The sequence below is a fragment of the Berghia stephanieae genome, chromosome 4 (assembly GCF_034508935.2).
Source record: "Berghia stephanieae isolate SIO BIC M18660-M18661 chromosome 4, UCSD_Bste_1.3, whole genome shotgun sequence".
Classification (NCBI taxonomy): domain Eukaryota; kingdom Metazoa; phylum Mollusca; class Gastropoda; order Nudibranchia; family Aeolidiidae; genus Berghia; species Berghia stephanieae.
The window spans coordinates 57,047,549-57,068,900 of record NC_088363.1 but is presented as its reverse complement, the minus strand read 5'-3'; the positions used below and the strand labels follow the sequence as shown (position 1 = coordinate 57,068,900).

Sequence of the window (21,352 nt, the reverse complement as noted above, 5' to 3'; positions counted from 1 at the left end):
ATTAAAATGACCCTCATCTTGGCAAAAACTCTCAAACCACAAAGTGCTAAGTTGAGACTTTTTGACAAGATCAGTGTCATTTTAATCGATCGATTATTGAAGGACGAGTTATCTGACCAAAATTCTAACGACGTTTTTTTTTCATATACTGCATAAAGTTGATGCGTGAACTTTTCTTCCTTATAGAGAGGGTGTTCATAATATTTACTCTATTTGACACCAGATCTCCTCGTTTTCACCAGCAAAGCAGTAACAGAGATGTGACTTTGGCTTCAATTAACCCCATGTCTCGTCATTTTAACTGATCTCTTATTGACAACGATTGGGTCTTCTCTGACATACAGATAGATTAAGAGAGAACATAGTTTGTAAGAAAATCTCGTTGTTTAATGGTTGAAAATAATGCTATCGGTATCAATACTCGATCTTACTAAGTTGGAAGATTGAGATTCATAAAGAGGAAAATGAAGAAAAGGGAGAAGAAGAAGAAGAAGAAGAAGAAGAAAACGAGAAGAAGAAGAAGAAGAAGAAGAAGAAGAAGAAGAAGAAGAAGAAGAAGAAGAAGAAGAAGAAGAAGAAGAAGAAGAAGAAGAAGAAGAAGAAGAAGAAGAAGAAGAAGAAGAAGAAGAAAACGAGAAGAAGAAGAAGAAGAAGAAGAAGAAGAAGAAGAAGAAGAAGAAGAAGAAGAAGAAGAACAACAACAACAACAACAACAACAACAACAATGACAGCAACAACAAGAAACCCTCATCATTATCAACAATCACAACAAAAATAACTTATTCCTTTCCATCGTTTCCGTTATTCTCTTATGCATGTTTCTTGTTTTATCCTTTTTTTCTCTTATTTTTTCTCATTATAATGGAGCTAAGCCCCAAAACAATCTAGCTCTAAAAATACAAATACTAAGAAACCAAGTGGATTGTTGATTGGGAACGACAAAACGATGGGAGCGGTAACTAGATCTATGTGATTTTTCAAAATGTTTGGTTTCTTCACAATTTTAATAAAAACACTAAATTAAATTATAAACGAAAAATAATTTTTAAAATGATGAGTTACCATCAAAACGACGACTTCCTCCACTTGCGGCCACTTTAAAGTCACTTCAATGAGCTGCACCACCATTGAACGTACAAATGCCTAAAGAAATCTGAAAGCGTAAAAGAGGTACTTAAGAAAGGAGACCAAGGACATTATTTTTATGAAATCTTGATTCTAAACCCATATATTCCAGGTCAGTTTTCTAGATCAAGAATCAATCCTAGCATGAATGACCTAATAATTAGGTAGAAGCTAAAATTTCTAGATTTAGATGTCTTAGATGTCTTAACGAAGTCTAGACTCTAAACTTATAGATCTATATTGAGTTGAAAACATTTGGGTCTCAGTTCACTTTTCTATCTAGATTCCAAACTCTAGATCTATAATGAGTTGAAAACGTTTCGATCCCAGTTCACGTTTTTATAGTCAATGCGCGAAATGTGTTTCACAAATCAGGTAGCTTAGCCCTCCCCGTCTCCGTTCGTAGAAAGGAATAGGTGCTGGTATTTTTAATAAATAAAATGAAATTCTATTTTCATAATACTGAACAAAAATTTATGAAATAAACCGGTTTGTAATTTTTAAAACATTTCTTCGTTTCTACAGGTCAGGATAGAAATAAAGATTCCCATCCAGTTGACCGCTGACCAATGGATTCGAACCCTGGAACAAATCCTGTTGCTGATCCTGATAATGGGCCGATGGTTCTTACCCAAGGGGAAACTGACCCATGACCAGTTGTCTCAGCTACTTCTTGTCTACATCGGCACGGCCGCTGATATTGTTGAATTTTTTGAAGCTTTCAAGGAAGATGAGGTGAGGCCTTTTTAAATTTATAATAATGGTCTTGTTTTTAATAAAGGAAATTCATAAATGTTCAGTCTGCGCTCTTCATCATTATCGGTGTTCTTTGGCACATGATATAAAATGCTTCATCGCTTTAAAATAAAATGCTTCCTTATACAGCCCATATTTCAGATCTGCCTCCGTCTGACTTCCAGAAATTATGAAAAGATTTTGACAAACTTATTTGACCGCTGTTTCTCGTGGTCCGACAGCGCGGCGGGTAGTCGAACTCAGTACCTTTCGGGTACGAAGCAAAGCTCACACTGATATCGTGAGTTTTGAAATAAAAATTTATGGAATGTCTGCTTATCTTTATCAACGTTTAAATAATAAATGAAAATGAATATATGCATAAATGAATTGATGTTTGCCTAATTGAAGAGCTAACAAAAGCAAATCTTCAAAAAGATGTATATATGTATGTATAACAGCTTAAAAAAAAAAGAACAAAATATAGCACACGGAAACTGCGCTCTTCATCAGTATTGGTGTGCTTTGGGAAGATGATATAAAATTCTTCCTTATCCAGCCCATATTTCAAACCTGCCTCCATCTGACTTCTACAAATCCATGCAATTAAAGTCCAGGTTTAAGGAAAGTCAAGGCAAAAGATCAGTCTTTTGAGAAATTTGTTTTTGTTTTCTTTCAAAATCTGGACACCCATTATTTCAGGTTGGACATCTTATTGTTGTGAGATAAATCTTCATGGGGATTAAATTGAAAACGAATTGAACATGAGACTATTTATTTGAGTGGATTTGAAAATGATCTCAGATTAATTAATTTTTATCGTGGCAATTATTTTTTGTTTCGCTTTGTATATTTTTTCCTAAACCTTGATTTGAAGCCATTGTAAATGTAACTGTATGTTTCTTGCACTGTGCATACGGATGTCTATCTGACTTTTTTAAAAGTAATTTATTTATGCTTAATTTTGTTGTTGTTGGCTGAAGAAGTGTTTTCAGCCTGAAACAGTCGGTGTCTGGTATTTTGGTCTTTTTTAAAGCTTTAATATTCATAATTGTTTATTTATTGCTTTGTGCATATCATGAAATCTAGTGTCAACAAATATTTTTTAAAAAATCTTTACTCTTTTCAACAAACAGGTACGAAACAACCGATTGATCTGTATTGTCATCATGGGTATATGGTCACTCAGTCTCATCCAATTCTCGTTGGTTCTCACAGCATCTCGTGTCAGAAGAGATCGTACAAGACTCGTACCACACAAAAACAATCAGCACCTCGCCGATAAAAATGGCTGCTGTGACTCAGATGTTTATGGAATCACTGTCTCCATATTGTTACAAGACTTACCTTTCCTTGTATTACGTATGTTACTCATCATCAAATATCGCGTACTCAGCTACACAAATATGTTCTTCACATGCAAAAACACAATTGTCATCATCCTCCTCGTTTACCGTCTTATCGTTGTTCAAATCGAAAGAAGGAGAGCGGCAGAGAACCCAGATGCAGCTTATATGCTTCCCAAATTTGATTCTTCTCCCTCGCTTTCCAGCAATCACAATGATAGAAAGAGACGTAAACACAAACAACCCGATACGCTCTCACTCAGCACATGCAACACAATAAGCACGTGCAGCAATCCTGGGAGTAGAATAAGACTCATCAAACCTTACAATTCTTGTATTAACATCTACGACGTGAGGCAACAAGGTGGTAGCTCGCCAGTAAGACACAGCATCAACAACAGTTCTAGAGGCTTGACACGTGGTGCCACTGGTGGCAGTGGTGGTAGCTGTGGAAGAGACCGTGGATGTGTTAGTAGTTGTGTAGGATGCTCTGGTGCAAGAAGTGCTGGTAGCGCTGGCGGTGATTCCCCCATTCACACTGACAGTTTCAATTTGAATTTGTCTTTACACTCTACCCGTTCCTCTCTCTGTGGAAATTCACCAGTTTGAAAGTGCTGTTGACACAGTTTCGGTACAAACAATTATTTAATGCCATAAGCTGGCAATGATGTGTATGTAGTATGCGTATGTTGATCATACATCGTATTTTATCAAGATGGGCACAAAGACGACACGTTTTCACCAAAACGTGAAAACTGGATACATACGATGCTTGTTGTGACTTGTATAATTATTAATGTTCCAAATTCTGTGATTTCTGATCCTGTGAAGACTATAATATTATTACTGGATTGGAGCATTTCGTGCAATTCGTCTCGTTAAAATCTAATCATTACCCAGTTATTTCTGAGACATCTAATTGTTTATATTGTCGTTCAAATATGACCCGTCGCCTCAAAACGGTATTGTATCGTAACGGTTTATATGATGAAAATTGAATTTATGGCCAGAAATGCGAAACTTTTGCAAATATAATTTCTTGTTTTATTTCAAGTATAGAATAAAGAGTATCAAGTGCTGAAATGTAAAATGTGATATTTCTGATCAACTTTAAATTCACTATTCTTCATCTTGTTTACCCCGCCAAAATACCAATTGAGGCGGCGGGTCACATCTTCTAACCACGAAGAAAACCTAGCTTCAATAGACAACAGATCTTGCATTCTTTTGACCCTTGACGCACATGATTCAATTATGGGAAGACTGACTCTCGCGTCTCATGCCTGTGTACTTGATTGTTGGATCATATCTTTTAATATCGATGTTCAAAGAAACATCATCGCCTATTTTTTTTTTTATTCTCTCAAATTAGAAATTTCTCATATCATTATTTCATTAAGTTTAGCTCAGCTTGTATTCCAAACATGACCCTTTTCGATTCTGTATAATCGTGTTCAAAGTTCTATTAAATCAATTCATCTGGTTTATAACCTCATCAGGTCCCGCAACCAATCCTAAAGTTTATTGATCTATTCTACGTACAATTTGCTTTAATTTGAAAATATCAAAAATTAGGTTGTGTAGGATACACATCTGAAGAGATTGTGTTTGAAAAAGTGTCAGACAAATCAGAGAGAAACGCGTAAGAAGAAAAAAAAACATCCCAAAAAGTCAGCCCGCCTCGACGGGATTCGACCTCAGACCTCCTGATCATAACAAGAAATGAAGTGAGTAGGAAAGTGCTAGAAGACAACAGAGAATAAAAACGACAACTCCGCCTGGAGTTGTCGTAGCAGTAAGGTCGCGGGTTCGACCCCCCCCCCCCCCCCATCGCCGCCACGAAAATGTTATTCTCTGTTGTGTTCTGGCACTTTCCTACTCACTTCATTTCTTATTATTATCAACATAAGTGCCTGCTCCATTCAATTTTCTGACCTCCTGATCAGGAATAAGAGATTCTTTCCCCCATCCAGTCTGGGCAGGCTGATTTCTGGGATGATATTTGTCAGATTTTTTTTTTCTGTTTTCTCTGACATTGTTTCTAATACACGTCTCCAGATTTTAATAACTGAATTCAGTATCCTGTTATCTTTTCCTAGTGATTATTTTGATATTAAAAAAACAACAAAAAAAACACGAATAGATTTAATTCAAAGTGAAAAGCTTCCAACCGGTGATTCAAATAACGGGATGGCCCGAAAGTTATTTTATTATAAAAACATTGGATTTTAGATGGGGCGTTCTTTGATGGGATTGAGAAATCTATTTTTGACTCAAATATGCGTTGATATTGGTTATTAACAAAATTTGCTTTTTGGTAATGTGTATCTACTTCTTTCATAAAGGTGGTGGACGTTGACGAGGACTATGTTGTTATCGGATATTAAATTCTGCTGCATTCGACCAACTTAAAGATTAGATGGGTGCGTGTTTTTATGCTTTTATTACACAATGATATTATTATACATATTGCTCTTGACAAAGAATGAGAATTTGTTTTATTGCATGCATATGTGACACACACACAGAGAGAGAGAGAGAGAGAGAGAGAGAGAGAGAGAAAGAGAGAGAGAGAGAGAGAGAGAGAGAGAGAGAGAGAGAGAGAGAGAGAGAGAGAGGGGAGGAGGGAGGGAGAGAGTATGTGTAAATTTGCGACATCATGCCAGTATGTAAATATGGATGGCTATGAAGTGTAGTTATATTCTAAATAGGCTTTAATTTGTGATGAGGAAGGTGATATTAACAAAAGGATCAATAATTCACACCAAAAAAATGTTCTTGATTTTTGTCTTCTATCTTTAAATTCAACCCTATTTCATCAGAGCCACCGGGCCATTGGAACCGGAATTTATCCCAATTATTGATTATCAAGAAACTGTCTGCTGTCAGGTTAGTTATTATGAGACTTTTGTCACGTCTCGTATTAAACCCAGTTACCCATTCATTGTTAATTGGGCAAGGATTCCAGAACAATAACGAAAATGAAAGAGAATTTTTAAAAAGGCAGACTAGAACCATGTCTGGGTGTGACTAGAAGCCCAGTGGATTGATCAACATCATTTAAATGAAATAAATCAATAGCAATGTTTAACGACGGAAGTTCCACCAACCGGCTTGAAACCATTGAAAACCATGAATATTCGTGACTTCTCCGCTATTTACAGACTCAAACGATCCAATTATTTGGTTACACCATCAAATGCTTTGATTTCAGTTTTATAATCTATGCCAGTCAGTATCCATTTGTATCGTTTGAAATTCAATACTATTATCGACGTGATTGTATTTCATGGTAGTATCCACTTGATTTAAACTGCAAATCGTTTTTATAATGAGTATCCATGGATCAGTTTTATGGTGACATATTCGTTACTACATTATGATTAATTTGTTCATTCCTTTATATTCATGTAATATATTTATTCATCATACATTACATTTTCATATTGCATTCATTAATTCATTCATTTATCCAATCATTTATGCTTGTATTCATTCATACAGTGATTCATTATTTATTTATTTATCTATTTATTTATTTACTCATTTTGCGTGATTCATTGGCTTTAAACGGTATTATGTCGAAGATACTGAAAATTGACTATATAAATAAAGTTATGAGATTTTCAATAAGTTAATTTTGTATTATCAAAGTAACAATCAAACGCCAGTCGAAGCAGGCTAATTATAAGAGATGATTTGTATTTTTCTATCTGCTTTTCTGGCACTGCTTCATACACACTTTTTCAGACCTTTTTTGATTTATTCAGGAGTATGGATATCATAGTTTCATAATGCTCATAAACACAAAATTTCACCACCCTCCCTATAAACCACCAGCTTGATTCGATGGGAAACATAATATTCCCAACAATCCAGTTATGTAATTATCATTTAGTTGGATATTACTTCGACTACATATTTAAGTGAGCATGAGAAATTCAATTGCTGTATTTATTTAATGCGTTTAATTTATCGTCATATGTTCATTCATTGATTTATCATTAATCGTTCATTCCTCCACCAATTCAATCAATCAATCATCCATAATCTTTCCAGTCATCCATAAAAATGAAATGAACGAGTTAATCAATAAATGAAAATCGAACCAATCATTCTTGTGACTATTCATGCGACCAAAAGAAATGTTAATGTCTTTAGAATTATTCATTTTATAATTTGTTACATCGTCGTTCATTTATATCTATTTATTTATTCATCAATTTGTTCATCATTATTTTTACCAATCAATGTTCATTAGAATGACTCATGTTTTGTTGTTCATCATCCTTATTGAAGCAATGGAACGCACCATCTAACTGTTGTAGTAATCTACAGTGCATGTGATACATTAAATGTCATAATTACATTAATTCCAAGATATATTTTCTTCTTGTTTATCGTTCTATCGTCCCGCGTGTTTAAGTGATGTTGTTGGTTAAAGCGCTTTGAGCACGTTTAGTGGATATTGCACTATATAAAAGATGACTTTTTTTTTGTTTGTTTGTTTGTTTTTTTTTTTGTTTTTTTTTTACAATTCTTGGAAAGTAGTCCTTTGGAGTCATACAGCCAATGGAGTCCGAGACTAGCCCAGGCTCTCTAGTTAAAATTCCTCGCCCACTCGATAGATCGGTAAAAAGTCTATCGTTCCATCAGATCCAGTTGAGCAAGCTACCAAATCACTGTTGGGTGAATAATATGAATATCAGTATTGAATTGTAAGCTTCATTTTATTAGACGAAGACAGATACAGTGGACGTTTCGGGTTTCCCCTTAATCAACAAAACACGATGAATCTCATTCGTCCTCAGTGTTTTGTTGAACAAAGGGAAGCCCGAAACGTCCACAGTATATGTCTTCGTCTATTAAATTGAATCTTATAATTCAATACTTCTCTATATTTATTCCTTCGCGCTTCAAGCAGCAACATTTTCATTGTTGGGTTGATAAGGGGTTAAGAAAAGTAATTAATTCAACCCACTGTTGGATTGATAGAGAGGGTTTTAAAAAAAAGTAACTTATTCCGCCCAGATCGGTGGATTGACAGTAAAGAATAATAATTGACTCAACCTGGTTCGATACCAATCGGTTTTCTTGGGGTGGAAAGTCCGAAATGTTTAATTCTGCACATCCAGCTTTTGCCCATATATATATATATATATGTGTGTGTGTGTCTATGTGTGCGTGTGTGTTTGTGCTAGAGTTTATGTATGTACACGTTTTACTTGGTGAGTGTGTGTGTATGATGTTACTGGTCTATGCAATGAAAGATTTATTTATGTGAAGTTTTTATCTCCCTGTCTATCCATTCTGATCGCCGTCTACTCATTAGTCTGATTACCCAAATTGTCTCATTGCTGTAATGAAATTACTTTCAAACCAACGCGAAGTATTGTTCCTCACAACAATCTTAAAACAAGCCTATAACTTATTTTCTAGTATAACTACCCAGACATCTATGTATAAACTTTCTCACCGTAATACAGGAGGTCAAACTTTAAACAAGAAATGCGCACCAAAATACACTATTAGGAAACGAAACATTTAGTATCCAAGCATTTTAAGAATTTGTGTACAAACTTTATAATTCATCATTACAATAAAAATCATATCAAACTGTTCCCATCAACAACTGGTAAACATCACACTCACGCCAAGTATTAATCTCAGCTCAAAAAGTGAGTTTTCATGTTGTCTTCAAATCAGGATTTCAATCAACTCCAAAATCACAAAGAGACATAAAGGCATATTGGTTCTTAAATGATACTGTTTTTACTGTTTTCTGGATAACTTTACAAACAACAGATATGATTTTTGGTTTAGAGAGGTTTTTGCCAAGTTTTCTTACCTCTTTTAAGAGTGCTGTAAAGAAGGGGAAGCGAAATACGCAAGAACTTGATTGTAAAAAGGGACCAAAGAACGGTTCATGTCGTAAACACCTCCAAAGAAAAGCCAGCAAAAAGGCACAACGTTTATGGAAAGAAGACTTATCCTTTAGAAGCAAAGGGAGTACAATCTCTACAACTAACGCCAACAACAATCAACAGCCTAAAGATAGGGAAACACCGTTGGGTTTGCTGAAAAGGATATGGCGTATGAAGCATGTCGCGCGTGTAAAGGCTTCAAAACAGCACTCGGGACACAAAATTGGATTACCCGAAAAAGCAGGTGGATCGAAGACGAAGAATTACGGGAGGCACAGAAAACGCAAACAAAGAACCCGGCGTAAATCGCGAGAACCGAAGCGCCAAACCCATAGCACCGGGCGTGACCGTATGGCAATGAAAAAGAGTAAGTACGCCTCTGAGAGACCTGACCTCAAAGTTGTCAAAGTTCGACGGGTCAAACGCTACACGAGTCCTGGCGAAAATAGTCGGGAAAAACGTCTTAAGCTCCCGATATGGTCACCACAAACAGATAGAGATCATATAATTAATGAGAACCCAACATCTTTCAATAAATGTGTAGAGAAATTTGAAAATGACTCAATGGACGATCCACTCAACATCAACCAAATTCATGGTAATTACGTTAAAGGTATTTACGGGAGACCAGCAGACATTGCAAAAGAGGAAAATCCCACCCGAGGAAAAAGGCGTCGTGGTAGAATGGCTAAAAACAGACGTCGCATAAAGTGGACGGTTAACAAACCATTCAAGAGACGAGGAATGCGGCTAAAAAAGTCGGCAAGTAAGACTCGTCCACAGACTAGATCGAGATCTAAAGGAAGAATGGGTCAACGTGAACTGGATTTCTTGATTCAGAGCCGTCACAATGACAAAATGGAAGCGAGAAGAAATAGACGAGGTCGTTAATAATTAGTAATTTTTAACTCGAAACTATTTATACTCTTTTTTGTTTTTTTGTTGTTTTTTTTTGTTTCCTGATTTCAGTTGATATCAGGTGAGCCGAAACGTAAAGTTACAATAACTCTATTTCTTTTTAAATATTTTATAAAGAAATGTGAAATCCCTCCAGAACTCAACTATTGACCAAGCTTTTAAGAGTTTATGTTTGCAAATGGATTTATAGAACTTTTTATATTGTGATATCGTTGAGAATATTCTACACTGGATTGTGTATCCCATGGTCTCCTTCAATTGTATATCACCAAACAAAATACGTTTGAAACAGGACAACTGAAAACAACAATATCTATGTCTATAATACTTACACATTTTTTAAATATTGTATAATTTTCATCAAACATCAAATTATCATTCTACATTAATTTAGCTAGGCCAGAAATTCCAAATATGTCGTGGTCATTTTCATTGGTGCAACCACCGACCTTTAATTACAAATGTTGACAAATATTTACAAGGAATAAAAAAAACTGAGAATATAAACTACATTCTATATGACCTATTGTGTCAGTCTGGTATGTGTTGTAATGGAATAGGATGAAATCGAGTGTAATATCAAAATGGTCAAGATTAGGAAATTTGCGGAGTGGGGGCGGGAGAGAGAGAGAGAGAGAGAGAGAGAGAGAGAGAGGGGGGGACAGCGAGCGGTCGCACAACCCTACCGAGCTATCCATCTAGCTGAATCCGTAATTTTTTTATTCTGTCTCCATCTGGCACTTCTCCATACCGATTTTAAAAAAATATATTTGTAGCTATTAACTTAATTTCCAGCAACTCGTTCGTAACGACATACACAATACCGTGTTGCGACGTTGTGTCACATTTTCTTACCTCATTCCAATGAGAGGTTGATTTTGCTCTAATTTTGAAACTTTCATTTTTAAAACTTTTGAAAACGTGTGTATATAACAGTGTCAAAGCAAGACAGAAAAATAAAAGAAAAAAAAAACATTTTTTTTAATTTAAAAAAAAATAAAAATCAGGCCGTGTCGACTAGGGATCGAACCTCAGACCTCTTGAATCTTGATCGTCGATCAGACGTGCTTCCATTGCACCACAAATTTTAGCACGTTTGACCGGAAATCAGGAAGTCTGAGGTTCAATCCCCAGTTGACGGGGCCTGATTTTTCGGGATAGTTTTTTTCATGTAGTTTTCTTTCTTGCTTTGTAGGGCACTGCTACATGAACACTTTTTCAGATCTTTATCTTACACCAGTGACCTGCTCCCAAATTTGTCACTCTGGTATTTTAAAAACATAAGCTTTTATATAGCATTATATCCATTTAATGTTCAAAGCCTTTTTTTCTCTCCAAAGGACTCAGCTTTGTCCCCCTCCCCCACAGCGGGATTCGTACCAAGGTCCTAGCCTACCGGTCCAATGGCAGCAGCGGCTATTGGCTCCCACTACCCACACCCTTATTATCCCGATTTTTCCACATAGTCAGCCAGACCTTACATCGGATCTCCGCCACCCATATACGATCCCCGCGAGTGGAAAAATATTCGGCACACCCGGCTTAAGTCTCAAACAGCACAAGGGCGTATTGTCTTACAACACGGGTGCCAATATGCGGTCTTTTGCGGACCTGGATGCAGAGCCCAGCCTGTGTTTGCACCGGCGATCAGGCAGGATGCAACGGTCTAAACCTTCCCAACCACGTCAGCGGTCGAAGCTCTGCTCGTTTACGCGGCGGAGGTCGTCTGGTTCCAATTATTCCTACCTGCCAGGAGTTTTCTCCTACCTGCTAGGAGGCTTGGTTCCCACTCCGGCTGCACCGTTGGTCCGAGTCACGGACACCTCTCACCCTCAAGAAGGTGCCAAGTTCTCACATCTAGATCTCCTTCCAGAGAGGAGGTGCCGCGCGCTCTCGGTTCATCGGGCCATTGACCCCCCCCCCCCCCCGCCCATGACCCTTTCATTGCTGCCATTTGGGACACGTACTCTCTGTCCCCACGGGAGCCGTATCTCCAGCACGACCTGGCCCGCAAACACAGAGCTCCATGGATGTAGCCGCAATCCTCGCCTTGCGGCTGGACATGCGCTTGCCATTGGTCCGCCTTACCGCTTTTGGTTGGGGCTATTTTGGGTGGGATAACAGAATGGAGGGGTGTCCGGCTAGCGGTGGCTAGCTAGACCTCCGGTAAGCGCTGGTCGTGAAGCGGCTTACCGGATGGACGAATGCCCGGGTATGGGGTTGAGAACCTATTCGGGCGCCGGGTTTTTATTCTCTATTGTCTTCTGGCACTTTTCTATTCACTTCATATCTGGTTGTTACCAACATAAGTGCCTGCTCCACTCACTTTTCTGAATTAAAAATTCACCCCATACACCGGAGCATACTCAATGTCTCAATCGTTTCTATGTTATATGTTTGGTGTGAGAATATTGGCTATTAAGCTTAACTGCTGGTCAAAATTATTCGCGATGTTGGTGTACGAACGAATCGGCGGTCTCAAGAAGTGGGTGAGAGAGGGATCTAGTAATGACTTTGAGTTTGAAACGAATATTTTTGTGTTCGTGGATAGCTCACACGGTAGAGCCACGCTCTCACCTGCCAGGCGGAGTTGTCGTACCAATAAGGTCGCAGGTTCAAACCCCACCACCGCCGCGAAAAAATTTTTATTCTCTATTGTCTTCTGGCACTTTTCTATTCACTTCATATCTGGTTGTTACCAACATAAGTGCCTGCTCCACTCACTTTTCTGAATTAAAAATTCACCCCATACACCGGAGCATACTCAATGTCTCAATCGTTTCTATGTTATATGTTTGTGTTGAGAATATTGGCTATTAAGCTTAACTGCTGGTCAAAATTATTCGCGATGTTGGTGTACGAACGAATCGGCGGTCTCAAGAAGTGGGTGAGAGAGGGATCTAGTAATGACTTTGAGTTTGAAACGAATATTTTTGTGTTCGTGGATAGCTCACACGGTAGAGCCACGCTCTCACCTGCCAGGCGGAGTTGTCGTACCGATAAGGTCGCAGGTTCAAACCCCACCACCGCCGCGAAAAAAATTTTTATTCTCTATTGTCTTCTGGCACTTTTCTATTCACTTCATATCTGGTTGTTACCAACATAAGTGCCTGCTCCACTCACTTTTCTGAATTAAAAATTCACCCCATACACCGGAGCATACTCAATGTCTCAATCGTTTCTATGTTATATGTTTGTGTTGAGAATATTGGCTATTAAGCTTAACTGCTGGTCAAAATTATTCGCGATGTTGGTGTACGAACGAATCGGCGGTCTCAAGAAGTGGGTGAGAGAGGGATCTAGTAATGACTTTGAGTTTGAAACGAATATTTTTGTGTTCGTGGATAGCTCACACGGTAGAGCCACGCTCTCACCTGCCAGGCGGAGTTGTCGTACCAATAAGGTCGCAGGTTCAAACCCCACCACCGCCGCGAAAAAATTTTTATTCTCTATTGTCTTCTGGCACTTTTCTATTCACTTCATATCTGGTTGTTACCAACATAAGTGCCTGCTCCACTCACTTTTCTGAATTAAAAATTCACCCCATACACCGGAGCATACTCAATGTCTCAATCGTTTCTATGTTATATGTTTGTGTTGAGAATATTGGCTATTAAGCTTAACTGCTGGTCAAAATTATTCGCGATGTTGGTGTACGAACGAATCGGCGGTCTCAAGAAGTGGGTGAGAGAGGGATCTAGTAATGACTTTGAGTTTGAAACGAATATTTTTGTGTTCGTGGATAGCTCACACGGTAGAGCCACGCTCTCACCTGCCAGGCGGAGTTGTCGTACCAATAAGGTCGCAGGTTCAAACCCCACCACCGTCGCGAAAAAATTTTTATTCTCTATTGTCTTCTGGCACTTTTCTATTCACTTCATATCTGGGTGATCACCATTCAGTTGGCACTTACCACGTCAAGCCGACGCTAGGCGCCCGAAATCGGCTGGCTTTCCGGGATGGTCTAGTGACGGTCAACCTGTTAGCCTCTGCCGCTAGGTAAGCACTTAAACGCCTCCACCACTGTATATCACATACGTCAAGGCGGTGATTCAAATTGCGAATGTCAACCCATATAACAACAATGCCACATATTGTTGTTCTCATTAATGAAGACAAAATTACTTGATGGACGCTGCTCTCATGACCCTAGTGAAAGTGCATAGGTTTGCAGCTGTAAAAAGATAACTCCAATGATTGGAAACTATGTTTTGAGAAAAAGCCAGCCTCTTTGTCAGAGGTTTAGAGCAACATGTGCATATATGCAGGTCTGACATCCTAACGCAATTATGAACCTAGTTTAACATTGTTGCAATGGACAATATTTTGCGGCACTTTTTGCGATTTCCTTTACATCAATGAGACTAAAATGAACTGGGTTATCAGACCTGCAAATAAATGCCCTTCGATTCAGAGCCATCATGAGGAGTAGTAGTAAGCCTCGCAGTCCGAATGACGCTTGCTGAGAATTGTGTGATTCAGTCATAGTCGATGAGAAAAGCTGCTCTCTCCATCCATGTTGTAAATTGTTTCCATTGGTCACGGTCCTGGGCCAGAGTTTTGAGGCTGTCAATATCTTGTTGTGACTTTAGTACGGAGGGCACTGCACTATTTCTTAGTTCTTCGGGGATTAATTCGGCCTCATCTAAATCCAGAAATTTCTGATATGGAGAGAGATCCTGGTTCAGGGTAGTTACTATTGATATTGGTGGTCTCCCTACATATTTGTTGCCATGAATCTCGACGTAATTGTTTGCGGTGGTATGAATCGAGACTTTCTAAGTTCTTTTTTTTTGGTGAGGCCCCAGGTTCCACAATTATATGTCAATATCGGAATAATCAGTGTCTTGTAAATCTGTATTCGTTTAATCTCAATGATTATGTTATTTCTATTCCATAAATGTTGGAGTTGGTTGAATGCATTGGTGGCAGCATCTTTCGTTTTCTGGTGTCTTCAAGTTCGTTGATCAAATTGCCTAGTTTACATACATTTTTCAATTCATTTAAATTTCTGTTGATTTTTGTATATTCTATTTTGAATTGATTCACTTTTAGATTCCATGCTTCTAGGGTTGTTGATATTATTGGCGTGTATATTTTCGCTTGATGTTCTGATTCAAAGATTATGTCTGTATCATCTGCATATATAAATTCACGAGTGATCTTCTTTATTGGTGGTAATTTCATGAGGAGTAGGTAGTAAAAACAATCCCTTGCTGTCTATCACAAAGTACTTTCTCAAAAAGGAAATCAACTTTTTTGTGCTTCTCTCTCTCTCTCTCTCTCTCTCTCTCTCTCTCTCTCTCTCTCTCTCTCTCTCTCTCTCATAGCTGTCCTCTTCTGTTGTTTTCCGCCCTCTTTTTGTCATGGATAGGGAATATTTCGTGATACTCAGCGCATACCTACGGATTCTGTGCCGAATTGGAGACAGTCAAATTTATTGATATCTATTTCATAATAATAATAAGTTGATAACTTTTTTCTCGGTAGGTAATCTCGCCTTGTTCCTTGTAACAAATGTCAAACGATGTTGACAGTGGTCAGTAATATTAAGTGATATTAATTACAAACAAACTCTAGCCCGGGCTTTGTGGTAAATCACATTTCCCCCAATTCGACTCAGGCGTGGAAATACACTGTACTCTCAAACCAACAGCAAAATGCTGTCCATTACAACAATGTGAAATAAAGCCCATGGTTGCGTTCGGTTATCAGACCTGCAACTATATAATCGATCGTCTTAAAGCGGGATGAATTAAGTGCTGGAAGTGTTAATTTAAATCCACAAACAGGCAACTTGGGGTTGTCATCGTTTCGTTATTGATTCTATGCGTTTACCTAAATAGCTCACAACATTCCTCAGTCGGCTATAACGTACCAAATAAAATTGAGCTTTTATATAGCGTAATATCCACAAAACGTGCTCAAGGCGCTTTAAACGGAGTCCCTCGCCAACAGTGACATTTAACATTTAGGACGGGACTTGACGCCTGTTAGGCGATATTACATTTTTTCCGGACAGAGACAACGCTGAGTACGGTGAGAGAATGTGAGTAAAGAGCCTTTTCCGAGGACTCAACTATGTGCCGAGCGAGGCTCGAACCCAGGACCTTCCGATCCGAAAGCTAGTGTCATCCCACTAGACCACATAGACAACACACAAAACAAAATTTAACCTGAAACCAAGGACAACTATTCCTAAAGCCCTCCTTGCCTGAAACGTATATAATCTGATTAATATAATCTAGTGAGAACTGAATGGCTGTCTAAAAAACAATAACAAAGAGCTGAGTGGCGTCTATTTCGATCCTTCTATAGTTGAAAATAAAGACTGTTTCTGACACTGCGCAAAACAAGGTCTCATTTTTCATAATTCATTATTTATAAAATTCACTTTTCGGGGTCCGATTCATTCCATCCCAACATGATACCGTTTTGAGACGGAAGGTCACATATTATGTGCATGTAAGGTGAGCCACAATCACTATGATGTCTCACGTTTTCCTGTATTCGGGTTATTGGCTCAGCCCCTCTCCCAATTAAGAACGGTAAATACTCCATTCACACATATTATTATCATTATTCTAAACAATAATAAAATCTCGCCAGATAACATTTCAGTTATCCGCCAGTTTGGCCCCGATGCACGAAGGGAGCTTACTTTTAGAACATTGGCGGCTCCTGGTGATGAATAAATAAATAAATAATTATTTTAAAAAGAAAACATTATCCTATTGCTATACGCGTAGCTAGAAGACGTGTAAACTGAATGGAATGCTATGGACGTAGGATAAAAAAAGCATGGAAATAATATATATATATATATATATATATATATATATTATATATATATAATATATATATATATATATATATAAATGGTGCGGTGATGTGGCCTTGTTGTATGACACTCGCTTCCGGAACGGAAGGTCCTGGGTTCGAAACCCACTTTGAGCGGTGCCTGGCCGTGTCCTTGGAAAAGACCATAATTTATTCACATTCTCTAACCTTACTCAGGCCTTTAGTCGCGTTGTCTCTCTGAAAAAAAAAATGGGTAATTCGCCATTTGTTCTGATCCGACGATGTTGGCTTCAACGGGATTTAATTCTATTTACTGATTTTGTATTACGTTGATCATTACGTGTAGACAGGTAAGCCTACAGCTAAAGGCAACCGAAAGCTAGACTTGGTCTGGATTATGAATGCTCTTGTGTATGCGTGCGTGCGCGCGCGCGCGCGTGTGTGTGTGTGCGCGCGTATAGGCAACTTACTACTAATTGTGCTTCGTTTTAAAGGGTGATTTAGGTCATTTGGGTTCATCATCCATCGTGGCTTGCGCTCTTGAGCACGTTGCCGGTCAACTGTCTCCACGAATCACGATTCTGCGGTGCGCATGAAATCCGTGTTACTTTTAAAGTCACATTTGGCCATTCTTAGGTTATTTAGATAAGCCATTCTTTGTCTTCCTCTAGCTCTCTTTCCTTCGATCATCCCAGATGTTACCAACTTTTCTTTTCCGTCTCTTCTCCACACGTCCCAGAAACCGTAAGTGCCTCTTTCTGATGTTATCGATCAATATTCTTCCCTTTCGCACCTTCTCCAACACTTCCTCGTTCGTACACCTGTCTGTCCATGATACCCTCAACATTCTTCTATATACCCACATCTCAAATGCCTCTAACCTCCTCGTACATTCTTTGTCAAGCGTCCATGTTTCACAACCGTATAAAAGGGTACTTATGACATACGTTTCTACTACTTTCATTCTGGTCTTCAAGTTTAGGTTGTTGTTTAACACACAGGGACGGCTGGTAATAATAGACAGGGTGGGCAAATACCAGCCTGTTTTTTTTTCAAGTTATAAGCTGTATTACCAGGTCCGAAATAATCTAATCTAAATTAGATAATTTCAAAAGTTACTACTTAAACTTGATATTCGTACTGAAATCAATTTGTGTGTATTTTTGATAGATGGCGAAGGACCATGCCCCCCGTAATGCATAAACCAGGATACGCTCCTGTTCTTTTTATCAACACCCCCCCCCCCCCCCCTCCCCTCCCTCAACCACTCCACTCCGCCCACATCGTCATCTCATCGTCACGTCGCCTGACGGTGAACTAACTCCGATTTTTGCTGTCTGGCCTCTCTAGTACTAGGTCGGGCTAATTCAAATGAGCCCACCTTAATAACCAGTGAACACTGAATAGAGCTTTTGGCAAACGAACTTTTTCTTATTTATTGCCTTACTTGTGCTGGTACCATTGATGTAATGACTTTGGGAAGGTTCCAGTATTGAATTAAATTTATTAACTTACTAATATTATATCAATTTAGTATTAATTTGTGTTGTTTTTATATATTTGTTTATCCATTTAAATTATTTCTTTTTTTTTTTCTCGTTTTCTTTAAGTACTTCTCAAAACTCATTTATTTAAATTGTTTTCTTATTTGTTTTTTGTTGTTTTTTGTTTTTGTTTTTTTAACAAATTAATTTGTTAGTTCTTTTTTTTATTATTCTTAAAGTAATTACCGCTGTATTTTTATTGCCAGACTAAATAATTTTGCAAAACAATGTAATTTTCTATTGTATTTCCTCTAATAAAACAAAACATTTTATTCAAAAGTCACGACTAAATAAATATTAATACAACCACCATTTTGGTTTTCTCAACAATTGAATTAGTATACGAGAAATACTCTTCTGAGTAAGGAGAGAGTTGAATTCTAAGTTATAGAGGAAATAAAGACGTTTAAAGGAAGGGTGGGCAGATTCCGTACTTGCCCGTCCTGAAGCTAATACATACATAAGATAGTTCGCGACGAAGAGGCGGGAAGCTAGGGGTTGGTTGGGGAAGGAGCATAGCACTCTTGTATAGATAGCATTGGGAAGGAGTAAAGATAACACGGTCGTTATTGTGATAGTATAACGAATGCATGAGGAGAGATTGATAACATTCTTTTGTCTTAATTGTATTGTGTGAATTATTGGCGAAAGCCTAAGATTAAATAAACTTTGTAATATCGTATGGTGGTAACCATCATTGTCGACGACATCGTGGTTGTCATCATCATACATCATCATCATCATTAACAACAACAAAAACCCAACAACAATATTAACAACAAGTACAACAATCGTCTCCACAACTATCATTCTAACCAACAGCACCACCAAAACCACTATCATAATTACATCCTCCCTCACCGCCTTGTCTTCCTCCTCCTCCTCCACCACCACCACCACCGCTACCACTATTCCAACCACTACCACCACCGGCACAATCATTCTAACCACCAAGACAGCAGTAAAAATGATGCAATTTCAGCTCTGAATGAAACTCGAGTCATATCGCTGTTGTTGCTTCTCGATGAAAACTTTAAGGTTACTACATACTACTGAAAACCAGTAATGTAACAGAAATATTAATCTCGCCGTTGAGGGATTAAAGCATCTCTTTAATTTTTCGAGTGAACGAAATGGACTTCTATTGTCAAGGTGTTGTCGCATTATGTCTCGTCGCTTTAGTTTTTAGTTGTATTCTCTTTCGTGATTATTTTTTGATTACGTTTGGAATAATTAAAATCTACTGGTATTGTCATTTCATTGTGAATGTGATTATTTGTGGTTGAAATATTTTTTTTAAAGGTGGAAAAAAAATTATAATTAAAAAAAATAAATAATAATAAATAATATATATATATATATATATATATATATATATATATATATATATATATATATATATATATATATATATATATATATATATGACCGGATCATCTTTGCCCAACCACTGTAAATAGGCTAGAACCGCCACTGTTAACACAACTGGCCGCATTTTATGGAACACGTTTTTTGCTATTGCTTTTCTTTATTTTATATCCTCTATGTCACGTGCGTCATGGGTGATGATAGTGCCTAAATATTTAAATTTCTTTACTTGTTTGACGGTCTCTCCTTTGCTTGACAAGTGGAAGGTCGTGTTGTTGTCATTCTTTGAGACCACCATGCATTCGGTTTTCTTAATATTTAGTTCTAGGCCCATCTCTTCACTTTTGCACACCACTATATCTAAAATTTTCTGCACGTGTTCTGGAGAGTAGGCCATCAGAGTAATATCGTCTGCGTATCTTTATGCTATTCATATTCTGCCCTCCAACGACGACGCCTTTCATATCTTCAATTTCTTTGAATATTATTTCACTATATATGTTAAACAGGTCCGGTGATAAGACGCAACCTTATCTTACTCCCTTCTCGATGTTAAAGAAGTCCGATGTTTCATTATCCAGTTTAACATTTGGGTTATTTCCCTTAAAATTCGGCCGTAACAGACTCGGTTATAGCAGAGATTTTAGACTGGTCCCAACATCAGTTATATCCAGACCTGACGACCCCTTCACATTCCAAAAGTGGAATCAGAACGTCAGTAAATAGGAATTTAGGACCAAAAACAATAGGAATTTCTTACCGATGGATAATTCCCTATCAAAATTACCAGCAATTTTGCCACTAAACACACACACACACACACAAAACCCCACAATATTCTGCCACAGCTGGCATGTGCTAAGTGATGAAATGAGTAAGGAGAAAAGGAGTGCAATCAATTTTCCTACTTAGCTCCCTTTTGGCAATCATTTCATTTTTAAAAAAATATTATTTATTGAAGTGGGGCAGCGTGGCTCAGCGGTACGGTCTTTGCTTCGTATCCAAAAAGTACCGAATTCGATCGCCCGCCGCTGCGCTGTGTGGCCTTGAGCAAGTCACCTCGCCCTAGCTCAATTTGTGACGCCTGGGTTATTCCAGTCTTCTCTTGGAATAGACCCTAGAGACAAATATCCCTCATGAGATGAATAAGGGACTTTTACTGATTAAAATTATTTTATTTATTATTTAAATAGAGCCTCAGACCTCTTGATTACCGTCCGACCTGCGATTATTACACCACACACAGGCTTGTGTCTTACGTCAATAGCTGTTGCCATTTGTTTCAATTGGTCTTAAAGTTAACGTTTCATGCTGTATAGTAATTAAACCCAGTGTTCAGCTTTGTGGTCAAGTACAATAATACTCATTTCATGACCGATAAGTCCCAGATTCGAGTCCCACGTGCACAGCCTTGCAAAGTGAGTCCTCGAAAAAGCCTCACTTTTACACTATACTCAGTTGTAAAACGAGTACCTGCCCGAGATTAACCTAGCTTACACTATTAAACTGAAAGCACAAGTTACATCCTGCTTTGTTATAAGAAAGTCAAATTAATATTTTTTCAGTTCGTCCCAAACGAGTCTTGAAGTTG

General features: G+C 38.0%; 1 protein-coding gene across 1 annotated transcript in view; it reads left to right on the top strand.

The window, feature by feature from the left end:
• LOC144970887 (transmembrane protein 26-like) overlaps positions 1 to 4,957 on the top strand; it is an 89,405-nt gene extending 84,448 nt beyond the window's left edge. Inside the window, exons 4-5 of the mRNA XM_078911020.1 lie at positions 1,651 to 1,860; positions 2,997 to 4,957. Of these exons, the coding sequence (XP_078767146.1) occupies positions 1,651 to 1,860; positions 2,997 to 3,815 (1,029 nt within the window). The 3' untranslated portion in view covers positions 3,816 to 4,957. The remainder of the gene's footprint in view (positions 1 to 1,650; positions 1,861 to 2,996) is intronic.
• Positions 4,958 to 21,352: the final 16,395 nt, after the last annotated feature.